This window comes from Ursus arctos, unplaced genomic scaffold (assembly GCF_023065955.2).
Source record: "Ursus arctos isolate Adak ecotype North America unplaced genomic scaffold, UrsArc2.0 scaffold_13, whole genome shotgun sequence".
In the NCBI taxonomy this organism is placed as follows: domain Eukaryota; kingdom Metazoa; phylum Chordata; class Mammalia; order Carnivora; family Ursidae; genus Ursus; species Ursus arctos.
The window spans coordinates 27,035,812-27,056,503 of record NW_026622797.1 but is presented as its reverse complement, the minus strand read 5'-3'; the positions used below and the strand labels follow the sequence as shown (position 1 = coordinate 27,056,503).

Here is a 20,692-nt window from a genome sequence, read left to right as displayed (position 1 = left end):
CCCTCTGTTTTCGTACACTATCTACTTTACCCGTTAGAGCCTTTAGCACATTCAAGTTGCTTTAAATTCCTGGTCTGATCATTCCAACATCCCTGCCATATCGGAGTCTGGTTCTGAGGCTTGCTCTGTCTCTTCAAGCTGTGTTTTTGCCTTTTGGTATGCTTTGTCATTTTTGTTGAAAGTCAGGCATGATGTATTAGGTAAAAGGAACTCCGGCAGGGGAAGCATTCTATAATCTTATGCTTAGGTCTCAGTCTCTTCGAGAGCCTGGGCCCCTGGGCTGGGAGCCTCACAAATGCTTTGCAGTCTCCCTCCTCCCCTGTCTCCTGCTGCCCTCAGCTGGGACAGGACGGTTATGGTGGGCAGGAGTTGGGTACTTCCTTTCCCCCAGCTGTTTAGGCTCTGATAACACTCTCCTAGGTTAGGCCCTGGTAAAAATAGTCTCTCTGAGGTCAGGCCTTCTTAGGAAGAACAGAGCTGTGGGATATTTCAAAATGGTTCCTTTCCCCCTTCCCCCTGCTGGAAGCATGGGGGGATTTTTCTTGAACATCACTGTGAGGGTCTGGTAGGGCTTCTAGAGGCAGAAGTCACAAAGATGTGCCCCCATACCCCGCCTCCCATGACTGTGTCTCCAAATTTGGGGGCAGTGGCATGGCCTGTAACTCTACTTCTCCAATGGATCCAAGAATTTTTAATTTGGTCTTAGTGTGGTCAGCTTTCCACTTGTTAAGATGCAGGGATGACTTTGAAGCTCCTTAGGAAGGAAATTACACATTGAAACCTGTGGTTCAAACCATTTCTGATCCTGCTTACTCCCCATCTATCCATTTAATAAATCAACCATTCTCTGACACAACTGAGCCCAACACACACAGGCCATTGTCTTTTCTACTCTTTAGAAGTCCTGTCCTGGTCAGCTCTGAGAGGCCGGTCCTTCCCCACCAGGGGGTTGTGCTTGAATCACTCACTGACGCAGCAACAAAACCTCAGAGAGGGCTGATTAAGACACTGGCGTTTTCAGACAGTGTCGTTCATTAGAATATCACCAAAACATTGTCTAAAATGCTACAAACAACCCAAAGGACCTTGAAAGCAGCTTTTATTAGCCACAATTACTGTACCTGCTGTCTCTCTCTGGGATTTCCTTTATAGCGATTCGGACTTGGTTGCTCAGGTCTCGGCCTGCATAGACGATCCCGTAAGTGCCTTTCCCTAAAACGACTCTGTCACCGTTCTCGTCATATTCATAGTCATACTACAAAAGGAAAACGCGGGGGACAGAAGATTAAAACGTGACTTGCATTCTACATTTTAAACATCAACTTTTTCCAAGAGCATTTCCCCTTATTTTATCAAATGGCTTTAACACACACAACAACAGGATGAAGCTCAAAGCGGTTTCTACAGCCAGAAACGGGACACTCTGAACGTAAAGCCGCTCGCGCGGTCCTGTTTTCACAATGGCTCCGAACACAGTAGCGGCGCTGTATTTAAATCCAGAGAAGTGCTTCTTCAAAAGGCCACTTGGATTCTTTTATCCACTAAATCCTATTTTTCACAGATCTAGAGATGAGTATGATTAGCAAGAATGTTTATCAATATTATATCTAATTGAGCTTTCTTCTGTTTCTCAGCTTTTTTTTTTTTTAAAGATTTTATTTATTTATTCGACAGAGATAGAGACAGCCAGCGAGAGAGGGAACACAAGCAGGGGGAGTAGGAGAGGAAGAAGCAGGCTCCCAGCGGAGGAGCCTGATGTGGGGCTCGATCCCACAACGCCGGGATCACGCCCTGAGCCGAAGGCAGACGCCCAACCACTGTGCCACCCAGGCGCCCCTGTTTCTCAGCTTTTGATACTGTCCAAGTATTTCATAATCTGCCAAGAGAATAAAGCCACTGAAAAAAAGGTTGTGGGTAAGAAGAAAAATTTTAAGGTCTTCTGCATTGACAATGCTAAAATAAGGATTTTCCCTTTACCTCCAATTCCTCAAGGCCAAAATACATTTTGAAAATGAGAAATAGTTTTGTTAGTCCATTCTATTGTTTTTTGTTTCTATATTATTTATTTCTGCTCTCATCTTTATTATTTCCTCTTTCTATTAGTGTTGGGCTTGATTTTTTTTTTTTTTTTGAGTTCCTTTAAGTGTAAGGTTAGGGTGTTTCTTTGAGATAGTCTTGTTTCTTCAGGTAGGACTGGATTGCTATAATCCTCCCTCTCAGAATAGCTTTTGTTGCATCCCAGTGATTTCAGACTGTTGTATTTTCATTTTCATTTGCCTCCATGCATTTTTTAATTTCCTCTTTGATTTCTTGGTTGACCCATACATTGTTCAATGGCATGTTATTTAGCCTCCATGTGTTTGTGTTCTTTCCAAATTTTTTCATGTGGTTGATTTCTAGTTTCATACCATTGTGGTCAGAAAAGATGCATATGATTTCAATCTTTTTTAATTTATTGAGACTTGTTTTGTGGCTTAACATGACCGATGCTGGAGAATGTTCTATGTGCACTTCAAAAAATATGTATTATGCTTTTTTGGGATGGAATGTTCTAAATCTATGTTAGGTCCATTTGGTCCAATGTCTCATGCAAAGCCACTGTTTCCTTGTTGATTTTCTGTCAAAATGGTCTATCCATTGATGTAAGTGGGGTGTTAAATTTCCCTACTATTTTTGTATTACTGTCAATTTCTTCCTTTATGTCTGTTAATAGTTGCTTTATCCATTTAGGTGCTCTCATGTTGGGTGCATAAATACTTGCAATTTTATATCCTCTTGTTGGATGGCTCCCTTTATCAACATGTAGTGTCCTTTTCTGTTTCTTGTCAGTCTTTGTTTTAGTCTATTTTGTTCGATATACCTATTGCTATCCCAGCTTTCCTTTTGCTTCAATCTGCATGGTAAATATTCTTCTATCCCCTCATTTTCAATCTGCAGGTGTCTTCAGGTCTGACGTGAGTCTCTAGTAGGCAGCACATCGATGGGTCTTGTTTTGTTATACAGTCACCCTATGTTTTTGATTGGAGCATCCATTTACATTCTAAGTAATCATTGAGGTATGTCATTACTGCCATTTTATTATTTGTTTTATGGTTGTTTTTGTAGTTCTCTGTTCCTTTCTTCTTTTGCTCTCTTCCCCTGTGGTTTGATGGCTTTCTTTAGTGATATGCTTGGATTCCTTTCTCTTTATTGTTTGTGTATCTATTGTGGGGTTTTGATTTGTGGTTGTCGTTAGGTTCATAAATAACATCTTATGCACACAGCAGTCTATATTATCCAAGAAAATAGAAGGTAATATGTGGACTTGGTATTTGGAAGACTTCCTGTTAAAAACACCTACATAAAATAAAATAGACACACTTTTTTTTTAATAGAGGGATATATATAGAGAGATAGACCATGCAAGTGGCAGGGAAAGGGCACAGGGAGAGCAGAGAGAATCTTAAGCAGGCTCCACGCTCATTGTGGAGCCTGATGCAGGGCTTGATCTCACGACCCTGAGATCATGACCTGAGCTGAAATCAAGAGTCAGGCACTTGACCAACTGAGCCACCCAGGCGTCCCAAAATAGACACATTTTAAATGCCTGGCAGGGCTTAAAAAAAGTAAAGAAGACTGCCAGGAGCTAGAAATAAAGAGAAAGAGGACCACTTGAGGGGTAATCATAATTGATGTCCCTGCAGCCCAAGGGGTGGGGATGAGGGCTGGGCTTTCAGTCTCATTAATCTTGGGCAGAAGTTGGCAAATGCTTTCTCTAAAGGGCCAGATATTGAATATGTTCAGATTTGTGGGCCATATGATCTCTGTGGCAACCACTCAACTCTGCCATTGTACCACGAAAACAGCTCAGTCAATATAAACAGATGGGCATGCTTGTGTTCCAGTAAAACTACATTTACTAAGGGTAGTGGCAGGCTGTATTTGGCCTTTGGGCTATAGTCTGTCAACCCCTTATCTGGTACTTTCGTCTTAATGCCCATAAAGGGATAGAAAACAGGACCTTGTGCCTAAGACCAGGTGAAGAGATGGACCCTTGAAATCAGGGTCCTTAAAGGACTATAATTGATGAAAGGGTAGATTAGCATAGAGCTAGCCCACTGCACAGGGAAACAAAAATAAAGCTCATCCATCTTAAACTGAGCTCTGGGTGGACAAAAACAATATTTTCTGAATACTCCGAATAATTTCCACCATAGGCTGGTACTCATGCTGGTTTAGTTCAAATTTACACTTATCATGATACGTATAATTGCTCTTCAGCCTGGAACATCCCTGGAGTACTAGCAAAAACAAAGCAAAAACATCTTAAAGAGAGACTCCCTTAAGACGGACCATGCAGGATTCTCACTCATAGTATGTCATTGAAATTGAGCTCACAACCCCAAATTTTAAAACATATAAGGAAATAATTCACCACCAGTGAGTTAGCAGATTTGACAAATATCAATTTCCCTAAACTTCATAAAGCAAAAGAAACAAAAACTTTAAAATAAGTACATTTAACATAAAGATATAAAATAAGAAATCAAAAACCAGGAGAAAAGGATAAAACATTCCAAAAAAGGCCAGGCAGATCCGAGACAGAATCAAACATAACTTCTGAAAACTGAGCCCTAAGTAGGAAAAATAAAAAAGAAATTCGCACGCAGACATGGTATTAGGAAATTACCAAATAAAAAGCAAACAAAAGATCAAAAAGGAAGCAGACATTAAAAAGGACAAATTACCTACAAAGGTAGTAATCAGATCACTCTGCAAACTCTCCAGGGTACACAGACTTGACTTGAGGGACCACTGCCAAGGAGGATGAGGAAAACGTGGTTTTGTCATTACCAGCTTCAGTTTATTTGTTTCCAACAGGTTTCCAAGCACTGAGAGAAAGCAATTAGTTGTATTCTCCTGGGGAAAACTATGCCCAGCACCAAGCCAGGACTGGGCGAGCACTGACCTCCCTACCATGGATCCTTCTCTGGCGAAGGACAAACGCCATGCTCTGGAAGGGACGCATCTTACTTTCCCATTGGCAACACTATACCTCATGAACATGAAAGAATTCTCCTGTTCTGGATGTCTAATGTAAGGCCAAAGATGGTCCTAGTCCAGAGCAGAACATCTGGCACATTTTCAGGGTGAGGGAACAGGGAGCAGGAATCATTTAGCAATTTCCTCAGACTGGAAGATAACACTAGGCTCCAGCAAAGAGGCAGGAAAAATAGTCAAAAAATTCCACCAGAAAGAGCCTAAGACTCCACACCCAATTCCAGTGGCCCAGACTTCCATATGCTGGGCCACACATGCTGGAAATCTACCAGCTAGGACCCAGGCCAGCAGGAGGTAGGCCAGGGACGAATCACCAAAGGAGCTCATCTTTGCTAGTGTGCCCTATCAGGGGCGTAGACACCTACACACTGAACCTGGTACTACCACCACATTATTATAATGCTTTATAATTTAAAAGAAAAAAAAATCAACTCTCCATAACCTATCTCATTTGATGGTCATAATAAGCCTGTGTCAGAATGGGGAAGGACTATGATTAGCTTCAATTTACAAATGATCAGAAATATCTTTTCCAGTGACACAACAATTAGACTTGTGGTTTATACCCAGCTCATGATTCCTGATTTAGTGTTCCGACCACTACCAACATTGTAGGGATAGTCTTACTTCTGTTTCCAAACACCATCATGATAAAGGTATTTCAGTGTGTCATCAATATTCATGGAACATTCATTCTCTTATCCAAACAGGTATCTGGGAGACATCTGGTGGCTATCGTAGACTCCATTCTTTCCTTTCCCTCACTCCCCATATCCAACTGATTGCCGAATGCTATCAGGTGTATCTGTTCTTGCCTCGAATCAGGCCTTCCATGCTTTTCTACCATACCAATTCTACAGACTCAACTGGCTTTCCTCTCTTGTTGCCCTGTTCCCTGATCCGCTCTCCTTAAGATGGCAGTGAATTTTCCAAAGTCCAAACTTCCAAAGTGAGCTGTCCATGTCTGTACCACTGCCTCTGCTTTTTTAAAAGGTGTTTCATTCAGCTTCTTTGTGCTGTCTCTGTGTCCAACCTTCTCTCTCATCAGTCTCCTCCAAAATCTCTCAGTGAGGTTCCCGAGACCTTTGTGCCTTTGCACATGCTGTGTTTTCTACCTCGGTAATTCTGCCTTGTCTTTCAAAACCAAGCTTTAGGAAGCTTTCCTGAACTGCCCAACTGACACTCAGGAGCTGGGTTACTTTCTGGTCTGATGTGCTTCCAAGGCTTTCCGCCCTTATTCATGCTTTCGAAACTCTTCCTTCTCTTGCTCAGTCTGCATCCCTGTCTAAACTCTGAGCTTTGTGAGAGCTACGATTTATCTTTAATTGCTCTACCCCTCGTCTTGGCAATATCTGGTTTGAAGATGCTCAGCAGTTATTTACTTAATTGATTAATCGGGATATAGAAAATTTGATGAGAAACATTTTTTTTTTTTTTTATAAACCAGGTGCCAAAACAAATCATTGAAAGTCAGCATCAGTTTATTTTTGGTTGAAAGGAGTTTTGCCACAGGGATATTTATACAGTGTGGTGAAGAATAGATAAACCTCCATGAGGCTGCCCCAGTTTTAGTTCCCCTCCGAATCCAAAGCATCAAAAGACTCTTCTTTTTTAAAAGATTACTTATTAGGTATGGCAGTCAATTCCTGTTGAACAAAGTGGTCACCATAAATATCAAAAGGACTTTTAATAAGACTAAAGTGATTGGAAGCCATTCCAGGGAGTAACTGCTGCTTAGTTTTTAAAATTTCTTTTCTATTCTTAACCATATAGAGATACAAATTGGAAAGGCAGGTTTGAGGAGACTGCCCTGGTCTATATGCCAAAAAAAAAAAAGTAGAACAGAGCTGGGCTACAGGCCAAGGGACGATAAGGTGTGTTAAATTGGAAACATGGAAAACGTCAGGGGTGGAGGAAAGAGCGTTTTAAAAACTAAAAAGTAAGATTACACTGCTTATATACTCTGCATTCTATTTCTATGGCAATAGGTTAGTGAATTAGGTTGTTGCTAAGGGAAACAACTGCATTGTGAAGCAATGATGGGAATACTTCTAGAATCATCCCTCTATTGTTGCCTGCCCAGAATAATCTAAGTCTGGTACTGGAAAGGGAATCAGCGTAGGAAGACAATATTGACAAGGCCAAACAACAAAGTGGTGATTCACTTAATTCCCGCACTGTCAAGGGACCTACAGTAAAACCACCACCTTCCAAAGGCCATGCAGTTCCCTCTGGTGCTTAATTACATTAGGTGAATGGTCACCTCAAAGACCTGCATGGTAGCTTTGTTAATTTTCAGTCTGTATTGCCTTCTTAGTATGTAAATGTCAAAAACATTAATAACAATTAATAGCATTAATAAAATGCTAAAAACGCTGTCGGTTCAAATATCTAGTTTGATGGATCTCTTCTCCCTTGGGCCTTTACTCAAACATCACCTTCTCAATGAGCCTTCCCTGGCTTATTGGTCTAAACTTGCATGCTCTGTTACATTGGAACTTTCTGAACCCTTCCCTTCTTAATTTTTCTCCTTAATACTGATCATTATCAAACATGCTATGTATTTTACTTATTTATGTTGTTTATTGTCAGTCTTTCACTAGAATGTAAGCTCAGTGAGGGCAGGGATTTTTCTCAATTTTTTCTCTGTTGTATCCCCAGCACCTAAAATAATGACAACCATTGGGTGCGAATAAATATTCGCTGAGTGAATTGAATTTATACCCATTAATATGGTATAAAGATGATCTTAAGCTGAACATATCTGAATCAACAGTAGCTGCATTAAAAACCTAATCTCTTTTGCTGGCTTAAGCAAAGCCTCCTGAAAATACAGCTGCCAAAAATCCCCTCTCTGGGAGGTTCAGGACCACTTGTACCTGGATGAGAAATTACATAAACAAAACCTTGCCAAAACATTCTGTGCCTTCCACATTTTTTCCTCATTTGTTTCCCTGCTATGTGCTTTTCCTTAAGGTCCTCTGAAGGACTTTTCTTAGTAGGATAAGCAAATTTAACTCTCGCTGATCAGATGCCACTCTGTGTGCTCCTGTATACACGAATAAACCTTGTCTTTTCTCTTGGTGATCTGTCTTTTGTCCGTTAATTTGCAGGCCCCCAATCACTGAACCTAGTTGACAGAAGAAAAAGTGGTTTTCTTTCCTAACAGAATGAAAGAATGAGTAACAAATCAGTACTCATACCACACAACACTGTCAGGGATACATCTTCTCAGTGCGGTAAATGTGGGGGTTGAGCTTCAGTGCAAAAATAGAAAGAGGGTGTTAAAGACAAACAAACCAGTGTGCTGATGATTCCAAATGGATTTAAATGAGTTCTGAACCACAATTCACTGTTAAGGTTTGTGAAGCACATCAGCAGAAAAGGAAATGGTGAGGTACTTTATCATTCCGCCCACGTTCGCGTCAAAGGAGAATGTTCCTTTTCTCTTGCTTGTCTCCACTTCACCCCACAAGGGGTCAACTTTCTCTTTATGTATGCTGGAAAGTAGGTATGAACCGGTTCACAGGGCCAGGTGCTATGACTGCTTCAGGTTTAAGTCGTCATGTGCCCATTTTGATGAGACAGTGAGGAACAAATGAATACAAGAGAAAGAGGGATAGAGAGGAAAAGGGAGAGCAGCGGGAGGGGAAGAGGCAGAGAAGGAGGTACGGAGAAGTACAATATATGTGCGTGTTTGGGACACGAGTGGGGACGGAGACACAGCATATTTTGTACTGAGGACCAAAAGGAGCTTGGTAATTTGTATCTGGCTTTTTTTTCCCCCCAAGGAGATACAAAAAAGAAAGAGATGAAAAGAGAATGAGTCGATAATGCCTTGGTTATGATTCGCAGCTTGATTACAGCGTTCATTCTTTCACGGACTTACCACTGACTGAACAACTTTCAAGCCAGTGTCACAGCACCTACTCTGTCCCTTCCGATCCATAGCCCTCTCCCCCAGTTTGAGATATTTTTAAACAATCCTGGCTTTATCACACACCACCTTCAAACCCTTCCAAGCCTTCTGATCTGACTGAACGACTTCCGCTTGGATGCCTCATACCATGTGAGACTATGTGATTAGAAAGGAAACAGAGCCACAGTCCTGCCCTGGGATGTTCACAGTCTGGTGCAGGCTACCAAGTTATAACGTGATGAGAAGAGCTAGGGCAGAGGAGGGGGCCGGAAATGCTAGGAGAGCAAAGTGAGAGGTGGTATTGAGAAATGACACTTGGCTTGTATCTCAAAAAATGAGGATGCAGTCACCAGGTGGGACAGAGACGAAAAAGCATGTGGAGCTGGGCATCTGCAGATCAAGCCCAGAGGCAGGAAAGCTCAGCCTTCTGGAAAATGGAAGAGTTTGGCAATCCCAGCCCACGAGGTGGAAAGGCAAGGCTATGTTCCAGCCAGAGGGTTAAGAACACTGCATCTGTGGAAACCTTCTTCTACAAAGAGTAGCATCAAAGGTTTTTAATGAGGGGAGTCACAGGATAAAATCATGTAAGAGATCTCTCTGATGATGACAGAGATGCATACTGATGGCAGGAGGGAGATGAGGCCACAGGAGGGGTGGTAAGGACCTGAGATGGGGGAATGACAGAGAGGATGAGGTGACTGGGCTGGAGGGATGTCAAGCTGTGAGGAGGGAGAGAGGCACAGACAGGGTTTCTCCCAGGAGGCAGCTGGGTAGATGCCCAAGCTGTTAGTGAAAATATGGAAGGCTGAGAGAACAAAACAGGGACCACAGTTGATATGGGTTAGAACTTTTTTTTTTTTTTAAGATTTTGATTTATTTTTTGAGAGAGAGAGAGAGACAGCAAGAGAGGGAACATAAGCAGGGGGAGCGGGAGAGGGAGAAGCAGGCTTCCCGCTGCGCAGGACCCTGGGATCATGACCTGAGGCAAAGGCAGACACTTAATGACTGAGCCACCCAGGCACCTCCATACATGTGAGAACTCTTCTGGTTAATAGCAATCAATCAGTTCAATGATTTCAATACAAATTTACCAATCTATTAAATTATTTAAGATCTGGATTCATTACCCTTACATGTCAAAATACATCCTTGAGTCAAAAAACATGGCCTTGAATCAAAAGAAGCTGTTTCTCTTTCTGTTCAAAAGCACAAAAGTTCTCTGAAAGGGGGACTGATCTATATTTGAAATAACCTTGTACAGTTTGTACTAATCTTGAAAAATTATACGAATTTGAGCTAGGAAAGCATATTTAAGGTATTCTTGCTCCACTCTCACGTGAGGAATAAAATCATTTTAGCCCAGCCAAGAGTACGAATTTTGTCCAAAGTTATAAAACTGGCCATTAGCAAAGTTCGAACTAGAATCCAAAGCTCCTGAACCCGGCACAGCGATGTCAACAGAGTCAGGTTTGATCAGCTGGAGAAGGGGGCTTGACCATGACCTGAAGGAGGCTGAATCCCTCCCACAATTGTACTGCGTCTAAGAAACCTTATGATTCGAATCAAAAAGAAAAGCAGATCTTAATATGGGCTTCAGATAAGAAGTCTCAAACATCCAGAAATCTAGGGATTAGCTTCAAATTTGTGGTTTATAGAACCATTTTGATAGTTAAAGTTTGCCAGTGTTGACAATGCCCTAAGTGAAGTGAACATTAAAGAACATTTGACCTTTCCAACATCTTACTTTTGTTGTGGGCCTAGCTTCCCACAGGCTTCAGGAGTAACTGACACACGCATTGAAACAACTTTAATTCTATCCCCAGCTGAGGTGATGATCAGAAAGCAACTGTTCTGCATAGAAATCTTAATCGCTCTGAAAAGATGGTCTCTAAGGAATCCTTGTTTACATCATCAGGAATGGGAAGTAGAGGAATTATTCGTGTGTGTGTAATTCATGGGCTGACGGTCGAGTCCACTTTGCGGTAATGAAATTAGAGAATTCACTTTAATCAAATATTTAGAACACTGATAAAATAATTTTAAATCCAGAATGTTGAAAATATCTAAGAAATGTAACCATGAAGTTATCAAAAGTTAGGCGAAAATACAAGTTCAGGCTGTCTGGTGACTCATATCCTAAAGGTGTTCTGGCTACAAAGGGACATTCAATGAGAGGGAGAGTGAAGACAGCTGTCACCATGTTCACAGCCCAGAACATCATCGCAATCCCCGTGCATTACCATCGTGCCCACAGATCACCCTCCCACGCCCCACCCAACACACAAACGCCAGCAATGTCCCTACTTGGGGTTTAATGACAAACTACCCAAAACACTTAAAGTAAGTATGTTTGACTTCACTCTATATGCCGTCCAGTCCACTGGGAATACTGTAGAAGCTATTCTGTGTCCAAGATTTTAAATTATCCTGATAGCACGCAAAGGACAGAGTGTTAGAGTGCTTTTCTAACATTAAAAGAATGGTATCCCTGCACTTACTCGAGATGGGTGAGTTACAAGCACTTTGATGGATCAGCATTACTGCATAAGCTGGTTTTTGTGAGGTCAGCACTGGCAATTAAAACCCCCAGGCTATTCCTAGGGAGAAACCGGAGCATTCCCCTCCTTATTTGGTTGGCAATTGTTCTCAGTGCTTGCAGCACTGCCCGACCACGAGGGCCCCCCCCAACACAGCCACCCATTACTGTATCCAGATCAAAGGATCTTGATTCTGTATCTTCTTGAAAGCTCTTTAAAAAGTGATCTTACTTTTTTTTTACATTATAGGAAACCAAGTCTTAGAAAAATCAGCTGGCAAAATTCATCACAAATTCTAAGGCAACAGGACCTGTGTTATGCTATGCATATGGTTAAAGTGGTTCCTGGAGTAGAGCTGAAACTGTTGATTTAATCAATTAAGAAGACCACGTTGTCTCATATGGCGGCCACAGCCTGGCTGTGCTACGTGTATTTTTGGTAAGATGGATTTAGTTTCTCAAAGAAGGGTATAAAATAAAGGACAGCTCTTACTGATTAAAAAAAGCTAGCATTTTATGATGTTGCAGAGGAACTTTATGGATTTTCCAGTCCACCCACTTCATCATTTTATATTTACTAATAAAACTATTTCATTTTCATTGTCTTTGCTACCCTTTACCTTGGTCGTTGCTGTATATCAAGTGACTAACTTTAAACCAAACAAAAACAGAGATAATGAGGTCTAGTCAAGGAGCCCTGATGTAGGAGCCAAGAGATCTAATTCCTAACAAAATCACTTGAATAAGAAAATACGAAATTATAAAATATAAAACACATACAAATAAGTATTGTCTACCACTCCTATAGACCACAAGCTAATGCACGGGGAAACATTTTTTCCCCCCAAATTAGGTCCTATCATCTTTTTATAAGTTTAATGAAAGGGCCTTAGGCTTCTGTAGGAACATCAAAGCTATACAACTGCTAGATAATTATAGAACTTAACTCTAGACAGAGTTAACACTTGGTTACTATATTTAAATTCTCCTTCAACTGCTACCCTACGACTTCAATGTTTTTATAAAAATTCTCGTATGTGGGATGACATTAATAAACAAGGACACCAGTCAGGCTGCTGTTCTAGCTTCTGCAATTTCATTAGAACTGACATTAGAAATGACATTTTCAGTATTGCTTGGATTCTGAATTTTGTCCCAACACTGGGAAGGCCTTGGAGAAGAAGCTGGCCTACTGTCATGCCTGGAGGAGTGTCAACTTTCTGAAGATGTTCAAGCACGGGGTTCGGTACTCTTGGGACATCCTCGCAGCGATGGAAGTCTATTTATCACAGAGGAGCCATGACAGAGAAAATGGACACGATTAGGAATAGGTGTCTGCAGTGTCCTGTGTCCATGAGGCAGAAGTCAGAGGACTGGGGTTGAGAGGAAAAGTATTTCAGGTGGTTGTTATTACCTCCTCTCTTTATTCCATTAATCTTCCATTGGTCCAGGTCCTTTGTGTAGCATACAAGGAAAGGCCACGGCCAGTCGTGCCATTCAGAATTTTCACTGAATTTTGCTTGTTTGAATTGCACATATCTCAGAGGAGGATGAAAAATGTGAGGGCACTGTGGCCTGTGCATGGAGACATCCTCCCAGATAAAGCACAGTTACTCACTATCAGGTAAGCAAAATATAAAAACTCAGCATTCCCAAATAAGAGTTCTCCAATGTTTGCTTTCTAGCTTTTCAAAAAAATATTTATTAATTTTTTTTAGAGAGAGAGAGAGAGCGCGCGGGTGCCTTGTGAGCAGGGGGAGGGGCAGAAGGAGTGGGAGACAAGCAGACTCCCCGCTGAGCGGGGAGCTGGACATGGGGCTCTATCCCAGGACCCGGAGATCATGACCTGAGCCAAAATCAAGAGTTGGATGCTCACTTTTAGCTCTAAAAGGTGCCCCCTTTTAGCCCTTTGTTAACAAGAAATTCCAGAAGTTGCCTTCAGCATTAAGGGAAAGCTCACAGACTCTAGCTCCTCACCCTTCACCACCACTTACATGTCCCCCCACCCCCGTCATGCATCCCCCAGTAAGACTTTAAATAGTTCATTTTTTAAAAAGCCACAGAGAAGGGGCACCTGGGTTGCTCAGTCAGTTAAGTGTCTGCCTTTGGCTCGGGTCATGATCTCAGGGTCCTGGGATCAAGCCCTGCATTGGGCTTCCTGCTCAGTAGTGACTCTGCTTCTCCCTCTGCCCCTCCCCCTACTCATGCTCTCCCTCTCTCAAATAAATAAATAAAATCTTAAAACAAAAAACAAAAAACAAAAAACCACAGAGAAACTCTGTAAAATGACCATGCAACCAGAGTCATTACCTCTAGGGAGTCACTTTCACAATCACCTTCCTCCGTGCTTCTCCCCTTCTCTTCAGTGATGGTGTTCACCATCTCAAAAAACCTACAATGAGAGTTGGTATGTGGTCACTCATAATATATCCGATAGTAAATATAAGCAAGTATGTTCTAATATGACTTCAGAGCAAAACATGGGAGCTGACTTTCTAAAAAGCCAGGCAATAAGCAAACTATCAGTATCAGCAAGAAAAATATGATTTTTCAAAAAGAAAAACACAGGTTGCTAGGATTGTTCAACCTAATGCCTCACTTCAAATAATAGTAATGTAATATATTATAGAATCAGAATGATGAAACTAGACAAAGTCATAGGAATGTGAAGACTGTGGACTTGAATATCAGGCCAAGACTGTTAGTATTTGTGTGATTTGGGGCAAGCTCCTCCACCTCTCTGAGCCTCACCCCTTCATTACAAGATAGGGACCGTGGAAGTATCTAACTTAAAGGTTGTTAGGAAGATGACTTGATGTAACACTTGTAAAGTGCTTACCAGGGTGCACTCATCAAAATGAGCTATTATCATCTTGCTGATGGTCATATTATTATTTAAAATGGGAATTAACAAAAATACCCATATTCTGGAACAGTGTCTCTAAATTCTGAGGTGACTATTTGATACAGCGTTGGCCACTACAACATTTGATCTCAGCTATTAAATACTTTGCCTTTAATATCACAAATATGGTGTTCCATAAACACAATCTGCAAAACACTGATATGAATTAGGAACAGCTGGCTTGTATGTTTGTGAAAGATGCCACCTCTTTTTTGGTGACATTTTCTGCAGGAAGTCTTCTTGTAAAGTTTTTTTTTTTTTTTTTTTCCTCTGTAGACCCTTTCAGAGCCAAGAAAAATAGTACCAGCAGGAAACAGATCTGCTCCCTGTAACACGAGGTGTGTCTAGTCCATTCAGAAGGGATGCTTACAGTTCACAGACTTAAAGCATGGTGGGCACTATGAATAGGGGCTGATGATCTCACAGGCAGGTCACACTCTATATTGCCAGCCCAAGGGAAGAGCAGGTTATGTGGGATAAGAAATATCTACCTTCCACAACTCAGAACCTTTCTTTCTATCTCTGTACCTCTTTTTAATCTACCCATCCCTCCATCCATCCATCTATCCACCATCCATCCATCCAACAAATACTCGTCGAGTGTCTACTAGGATCAAAAACTATTCTGGCCGTTGGGACCGTGACAAGGAACAAATGACAAAGCCCATTTAGGAGTTTGGAACCTATCTACGGAGTTTGCATATGGTGCCTACTTCCCCACTCCTCCTTTCTCTGTACACATTTCTTGGAGGTCATTGACAAGAAAAAAAAGTTCCTCAGCCTGATCAGAGTAACAATATGCTCTGATGAAGATTAAATATCCTGATGAGTTAGAGACAAAGGCAAATTCAACCAAGAGGAAGAATAAAGTGAAAGACCTGAAAAAAATTCTGACTTTAAAGACAGACTTTAAGATCTGGGGTAAAGACTTCTATCAGCTATTCACACTGAGTTTTTCAACATGAACATCTCTAAGCAGAATATAATACAGTGGGAGGGGAACACAGTGTAATTTTTTTGGAGCCCAGATTCTAGAGTCACATGTACTTGGTCCAAATCCTAGATGTTCATTTTTTGGCTATACATGATTTTTTTTTTTAAAGATTTATTTATTTATTTATTTGACAGAGATAGAGACAGCCAGCCAGAGAGGGAACACAAGCAGGGGGAGTGGGAGAGGAAGAAGCAGGCTCATAGTGGAGGAGCCTGACGTGGGGCTCGATCCCGGAACGCCGGGATCACGCCCTGAGCCGAAGGCAGACGCTTTAACCGCTGTGCCACCCAGGCGCCCCGGCTATACATGATTTTAAGCTCATTGAACTAAGACTCTTTTTCTTTTTTTTTTAAAGTCTTCTCAATGAAGATGTTAATATTAGCTACCTAACAGTTTTTATTTGAAGATTAAAACTGATATTAGATTTGGGGTAAGCACTCTATAAATCTTGGCTATCATTATCATAGAAACAAATCAGTAGCCTTGAGAATTTAAGTAGAAAAATAGACCATACGTGTGCTAGGAATTATTTATTTCCAAATCTTTTTACTACATATTTTACAAGAATAAAGATAAAACTATAGCCATATAGTTCTATAGCCAACTACAGAATTACGGATTTACAAACCTTTTTTTTTGGTACCAAGATAAAAATAACTGACTGTCTACTGTAACTATATATTAGTCATTTACCATGGGGTCAAATAGTGATTATTTGAGTAAGAACAACCCTCAGGAAAATTTCAAATCCAAGCTGGCTTTAACTCGCACTTTGGTTTCTAAACTGTTACTCACTTGCCTAGGTCCCCACAGTCAGTCGCTATGTCCTACGGGAACATGAAGTACTTAATTATCAGCCCAAGAGAAATATACCCAGGGAGGCTAACACAGACATACAGTGCAGTCCACAGATTTTTGGACTATCCTTTATGGGTGTAGATGAGATCACTGGCTCTTAACTTGAGCTGAACCCCCACCAGAAAATCCAACATAATTAGTCAGGGGTAGGGCCCCGTCCCTTGTTAAAATGCACAGTTGATTCTAATAGGAACCCGAGTTAAGAGCCACTATTGCAGAAAATGGTGAGATCGTTCAAAGAATTCAAGAACGAAAATTTTAGTAATCATCTGTTGTAATTAGTGAACACTTTAAAAATGAGACATAACAGTTGGCCATTAACTGGCAGGTCTTGGTTAATGTTTTGTCTGTGGAAAAATAAATTATGACTAAGAAAAAGCTTGGTTTATTAAAGGGAGCCCTCTCTCCCATTCTCTGATTGTTAAACATACCCCATAATTATAAACGATTAGGCCAAATGAAATATTTATATAACCACATAGCCATGAATTCCTTACAGGCGCTACATGTTCACTCATTAATTAAAAATAATGATCAGGTAAGAACAGTATTTTTTACACCTAAACAATGACGAATACGTACTTTTTACAATGCAGTTCTGTACAGAAATAGATTTGGAAATCGTCAGAATTATGAAGCACATAAAGAAAACAGCATCGTTCTTCAAATTTAGAAATACTGAAACAAACAAAAAGAACTATTCAGGGAAATATCAATATTTCTATGAATGTGCAGTACAAAATAAATCCTTTTTCTATCCAATCCCCATTATGATATCAATGTTGTTTATAACAAAACGATATAAATAGCACTTGCAATAGTGATGTCCCCCATACCCCAACACTAAAATTACTTAAGAATCTGAGAACTGTCCTCCTACTCGTATCTGCAGATAGGGTCGCTCTGGGGGGCTGTAAGCACACCTCCGCTATGTATCCCTCCAACCGAGCACGGGACATTGTCCTGCCTCCTACAGCACCACACTGCATGGAGGGAGGAAAGGCAGACGTATCAACTGGCTAACTGAGCTCCGTGATTCTGGTTCTCTGGCATCTGTAGAACAATGACATGTTTCCCAAGCTAGAAAGGCAAGTGTGGAGGCAGTAAAAGCACCTCATCGGTTGTAGAGATTTCAGAGGTGTGAAGAAATGTGGAACAGCACTTGGTTCTGACTCAGCAAGTGATTTTATAGCAACTGAAATAATTTTGAGTCTACCATTCAGGCCATGCTGTTTTATGCCAAAGGTTAGCAAATATTTCCTGTAATGGGCCAGAGAGTAAATATTTCAAGCTTTGCAGGCCAAACTCCTCAGTCTGGCTGTTGGAGCCGCCTTAGACAATACACCAATGAATGAACACGGCTGAGTTCCAATAAAACTTTATTTACAAAAACAGGCAGTGGGCCATATTTGGCCTGTGGACTGTAGTTTGCCAATCCTTATTTTCTACCTTTGCATCTGCTGTTCCTTCAGTTGGGAAGGCACATCATTTTCTACTTTTTAAAGAAATTCTATTCATCATTCAAGGCCCAGCTTAGATCCTACCCTCTCCCTTCCCTACTTCTACTTTAAACAGAAAGACTTTCTCTTGCACCTCTGTTCCTCAAACATGTATCTGTCATTGTTCATCTCACTGTCCTCTCAATACTGACTGTATTGTCATTAGTTGTTAAACATTCTGCTGATGGGTTGTGAGCTCTTTGAGAGTGGGAGTTCATGTCTTAGTCCTTGCTGTATTTTTAGCAGAACAGGACTCAACATTTGACACACAGCTGGTGCTCAATTAATGCCCACTGACTGAGCTGAGCAAGTTCTGAAGGGATACAAGACAAACTGCTGACTTAGCTGGATTTCTTCTTCTGTAGTTATCTCTTTATAAAGGAGGAAGCCAAGAAAAGTTAGCTCTCTTTGAAGTCACACGCCAGAGCTTAAGTTTCTCAACATACAAACCAGCAGTAAGCCACATGGAAGCATTGTACGTATATGATATAAGTCACAACGAAGGTTTATGTAGTGATGCCATACTTAATTTAAACAATTCATTGGAAAGTAGATATGATAAGGTGAATTTGCATTACCATACTTTCCTAAATTGTTTAAAAATGCAACAATAAATAACAATTGCCTTGCTAATGACTGGTTTTAAAAATTAAATATTAAGAGAGTAAAACTTTATTTGAGAATGCATGGGTTGGAAAGATTATCTAATGAGTCAGTCCATTATCTTGCTTGTTTCTCTGCAGATCATTCATGAGGTAACAGGTGGTTTTACCAGGCAAACTCCAATTATCAGTGACTCAGACGGCTCTACCAGTTCATGCTCCAACAAAACCAATTACTATTAGGCCAAAAGCAACAGGGTCTTGTGTAACCGGCCTGCAGAAATCTGTTTTTTTCTCATTTCTATTATGCGGAGATAAATGGCAGTAAACACAAGTAATTTGGTTTGAAATTTCCAAGAGTTGGTTTAGCCTGAGCTTCTATAGAACAAGTATTTAAATGTTTAACCAGTGGCTCTCGGTTCTGGAAAAAATCTCATTTCTAAATCCCAGGAAATGGCATTTCCTGAGCTACTGGCATTATGATGGCAATGTCAGAATGGAACCAAACTGAAGTGAGTCATTATATTCTCAAGAACACTTCATTAACAGCAACCTGAGGAAAAGTTTTTTTAAAAAATGAATTCCCTCTAGTCTCATTAATAGTTACATTAACTATAGGATGCAATCTGATCGATGGCATGTGGTTTTTTTGGTTCCACCTAACAAGAGATTAGTTCCTGGCATATCAAAAGACTAGATAACCATCCTATCACATAAACCAACAGCTCAACCAAGCTAGAAAGGACCTGAAAAGCTCACTTTTATCTACACCTTGATTCTGGTCCACAGTCCACATTTACTCCTCCTTCTCCATATTTTAGGTGACAAGCACGGAGTCAGTTCAACTAACAGTCAAAGTTTTGTTACAGATGTCTTCATAATGGAGATAGAAAAGAAGATTGAGCGTTTTCATCAATAGAAGGGTTCTTGAAGTTCTTGGCATTTTTAAATCCTGACTAAAAGTTCTATTCTCTTCTAAGTAAATAAAAAAAAAAAAAGAAAAAGAAAAAAAAGTACCGAGGAAACTTACCTCACTCCCCTGACAGAAGAAGCACTAAAATTCCACTCATGTATACCTTTCTAGAACACAGGGGAAGAACAACAAGAACAACAAACATTGAGTCATCCGAATAAAAAGAACATAATTCTGTTTTATTATTTTAAAATAATATACACAGAGTAATTTTTCCTAGTGCATAATTCTTCATGAACCAATTATCTGGATGGAAATTGTAATTCATTTCCAAGCCACAAGGGTGATGTTTATATTGCTTAATAATTTCTGTACTTCAATAAAACAGCTTCCAAGAGAATCTAGGAGAATTAGTCTCATTAAATTCTAAAACTTGATCTGTAGCAAATTAACCTAATAACTGTTGTGCCTTAATTTTTTAAATAAAAAACCCAGTGATCAAGGTAATTCAATTATTATAGCTGAGTAATATTTCTTTTCTGAGAAAGAAAAACATTAATTTGAATAAAGTCCCTGCAAGGTTTTACGGATGATTAATTCTGAATTATCCTTAGTTAAATTTTAAAATTGAAATGGTGGTTCTACTTCTCCAGAGAATAATACAGCAGGTATGTCTGTATGTAACTACATGCAAATAGTGTCTGTCAGAGCTACAATGTCTTGTGACCTAATTTCTGCAAAATTCAATACACTAATAAAGTTTAAACATAAAAAATTTGGTTGTCATAATAAACATGGGTGATTGCAAGGCCAAGATGAAAAAAAATGTGGACATTTATTTTTTGAGTTTATTACTAAAGCTAAGTTTAAATTAGTATTAAATTCATGTCTTTAAATTAAATAAATTACAAGATGGATCACATTCCCTATAAAAATAGGTCTGGTAACAATACAGAATTGACGCCATAAATATTTTAATAGAAATAAAGTAACTGATACACGTCAAGTTCAGCAAGTGCTATACAATAGTCCATTCAGATTGCCAATTCAACTTTATAAATGGGAAACAACCAGGAAAACAAGCTCTTACCCACCCACTTAAAATACTGCCAGGAGCTTGAGGTCTTGGCTGGGCTTGTGAAATGGGTAAGGAAGCCTGTGGCTCTGAGGTAGACCAGAACTCTCCTTTTGGCTGAAGCAAATCAAAAAGCCACAATTTATATCCACAGCACCTAGTTCTTTGCTAGGACCATGCAACTTAAAATAAAAATAGATCCTCCCAAGCCCAAAGGAGATGTACTAAAAAACTAGTTTCAATGCACACCAGTCAGGTCACGGGTATGTAACCTGAATTAACACAGAGCGAATGTTGTGCATGCAGCCCAGGAAAGGAAGGGACGGTGGAAAGGTGCTCCTGGAATGTGGC

The 20,692-nt window shown here is 40.3% G+C and overlaps 1 protein-coding gene across 1 annotated transcript in view; it reads right to left on the bottom strand.

Annotated features, from left to right (window-relative positions):
* MAP3K5 (mitogen-activated protein kinase kinase kinase 5) overlaps positions 1-20,692 on the bottom strand; it is a 190,631-nt gene that overhangs the window by 50,545 nt on the left and 119,394 nt on the right. Inside the window, exons 12-15 of the mRNA XM_026504878.4 lie at positions 19,384-19,433; positions 16,835-16,930; positions 13,806-13,887; positions 1,122-1,255 (exon numbers count right to left, since the gene is read on the bottom strand). Of these exons, the coding sequence (XP_026360663.1) occupies positions 1,122-1,255; positions 13,806-13,887; positions 16,835-16,930; positions 19,384-19,433 (362 nt within the window). The remainder of the gene's footprint in view (positions 1-1,121; positions 1,256-13,805; positions 13,888-16,834; positions 16,931-19,383; positions 19,434-20,692) is intronic.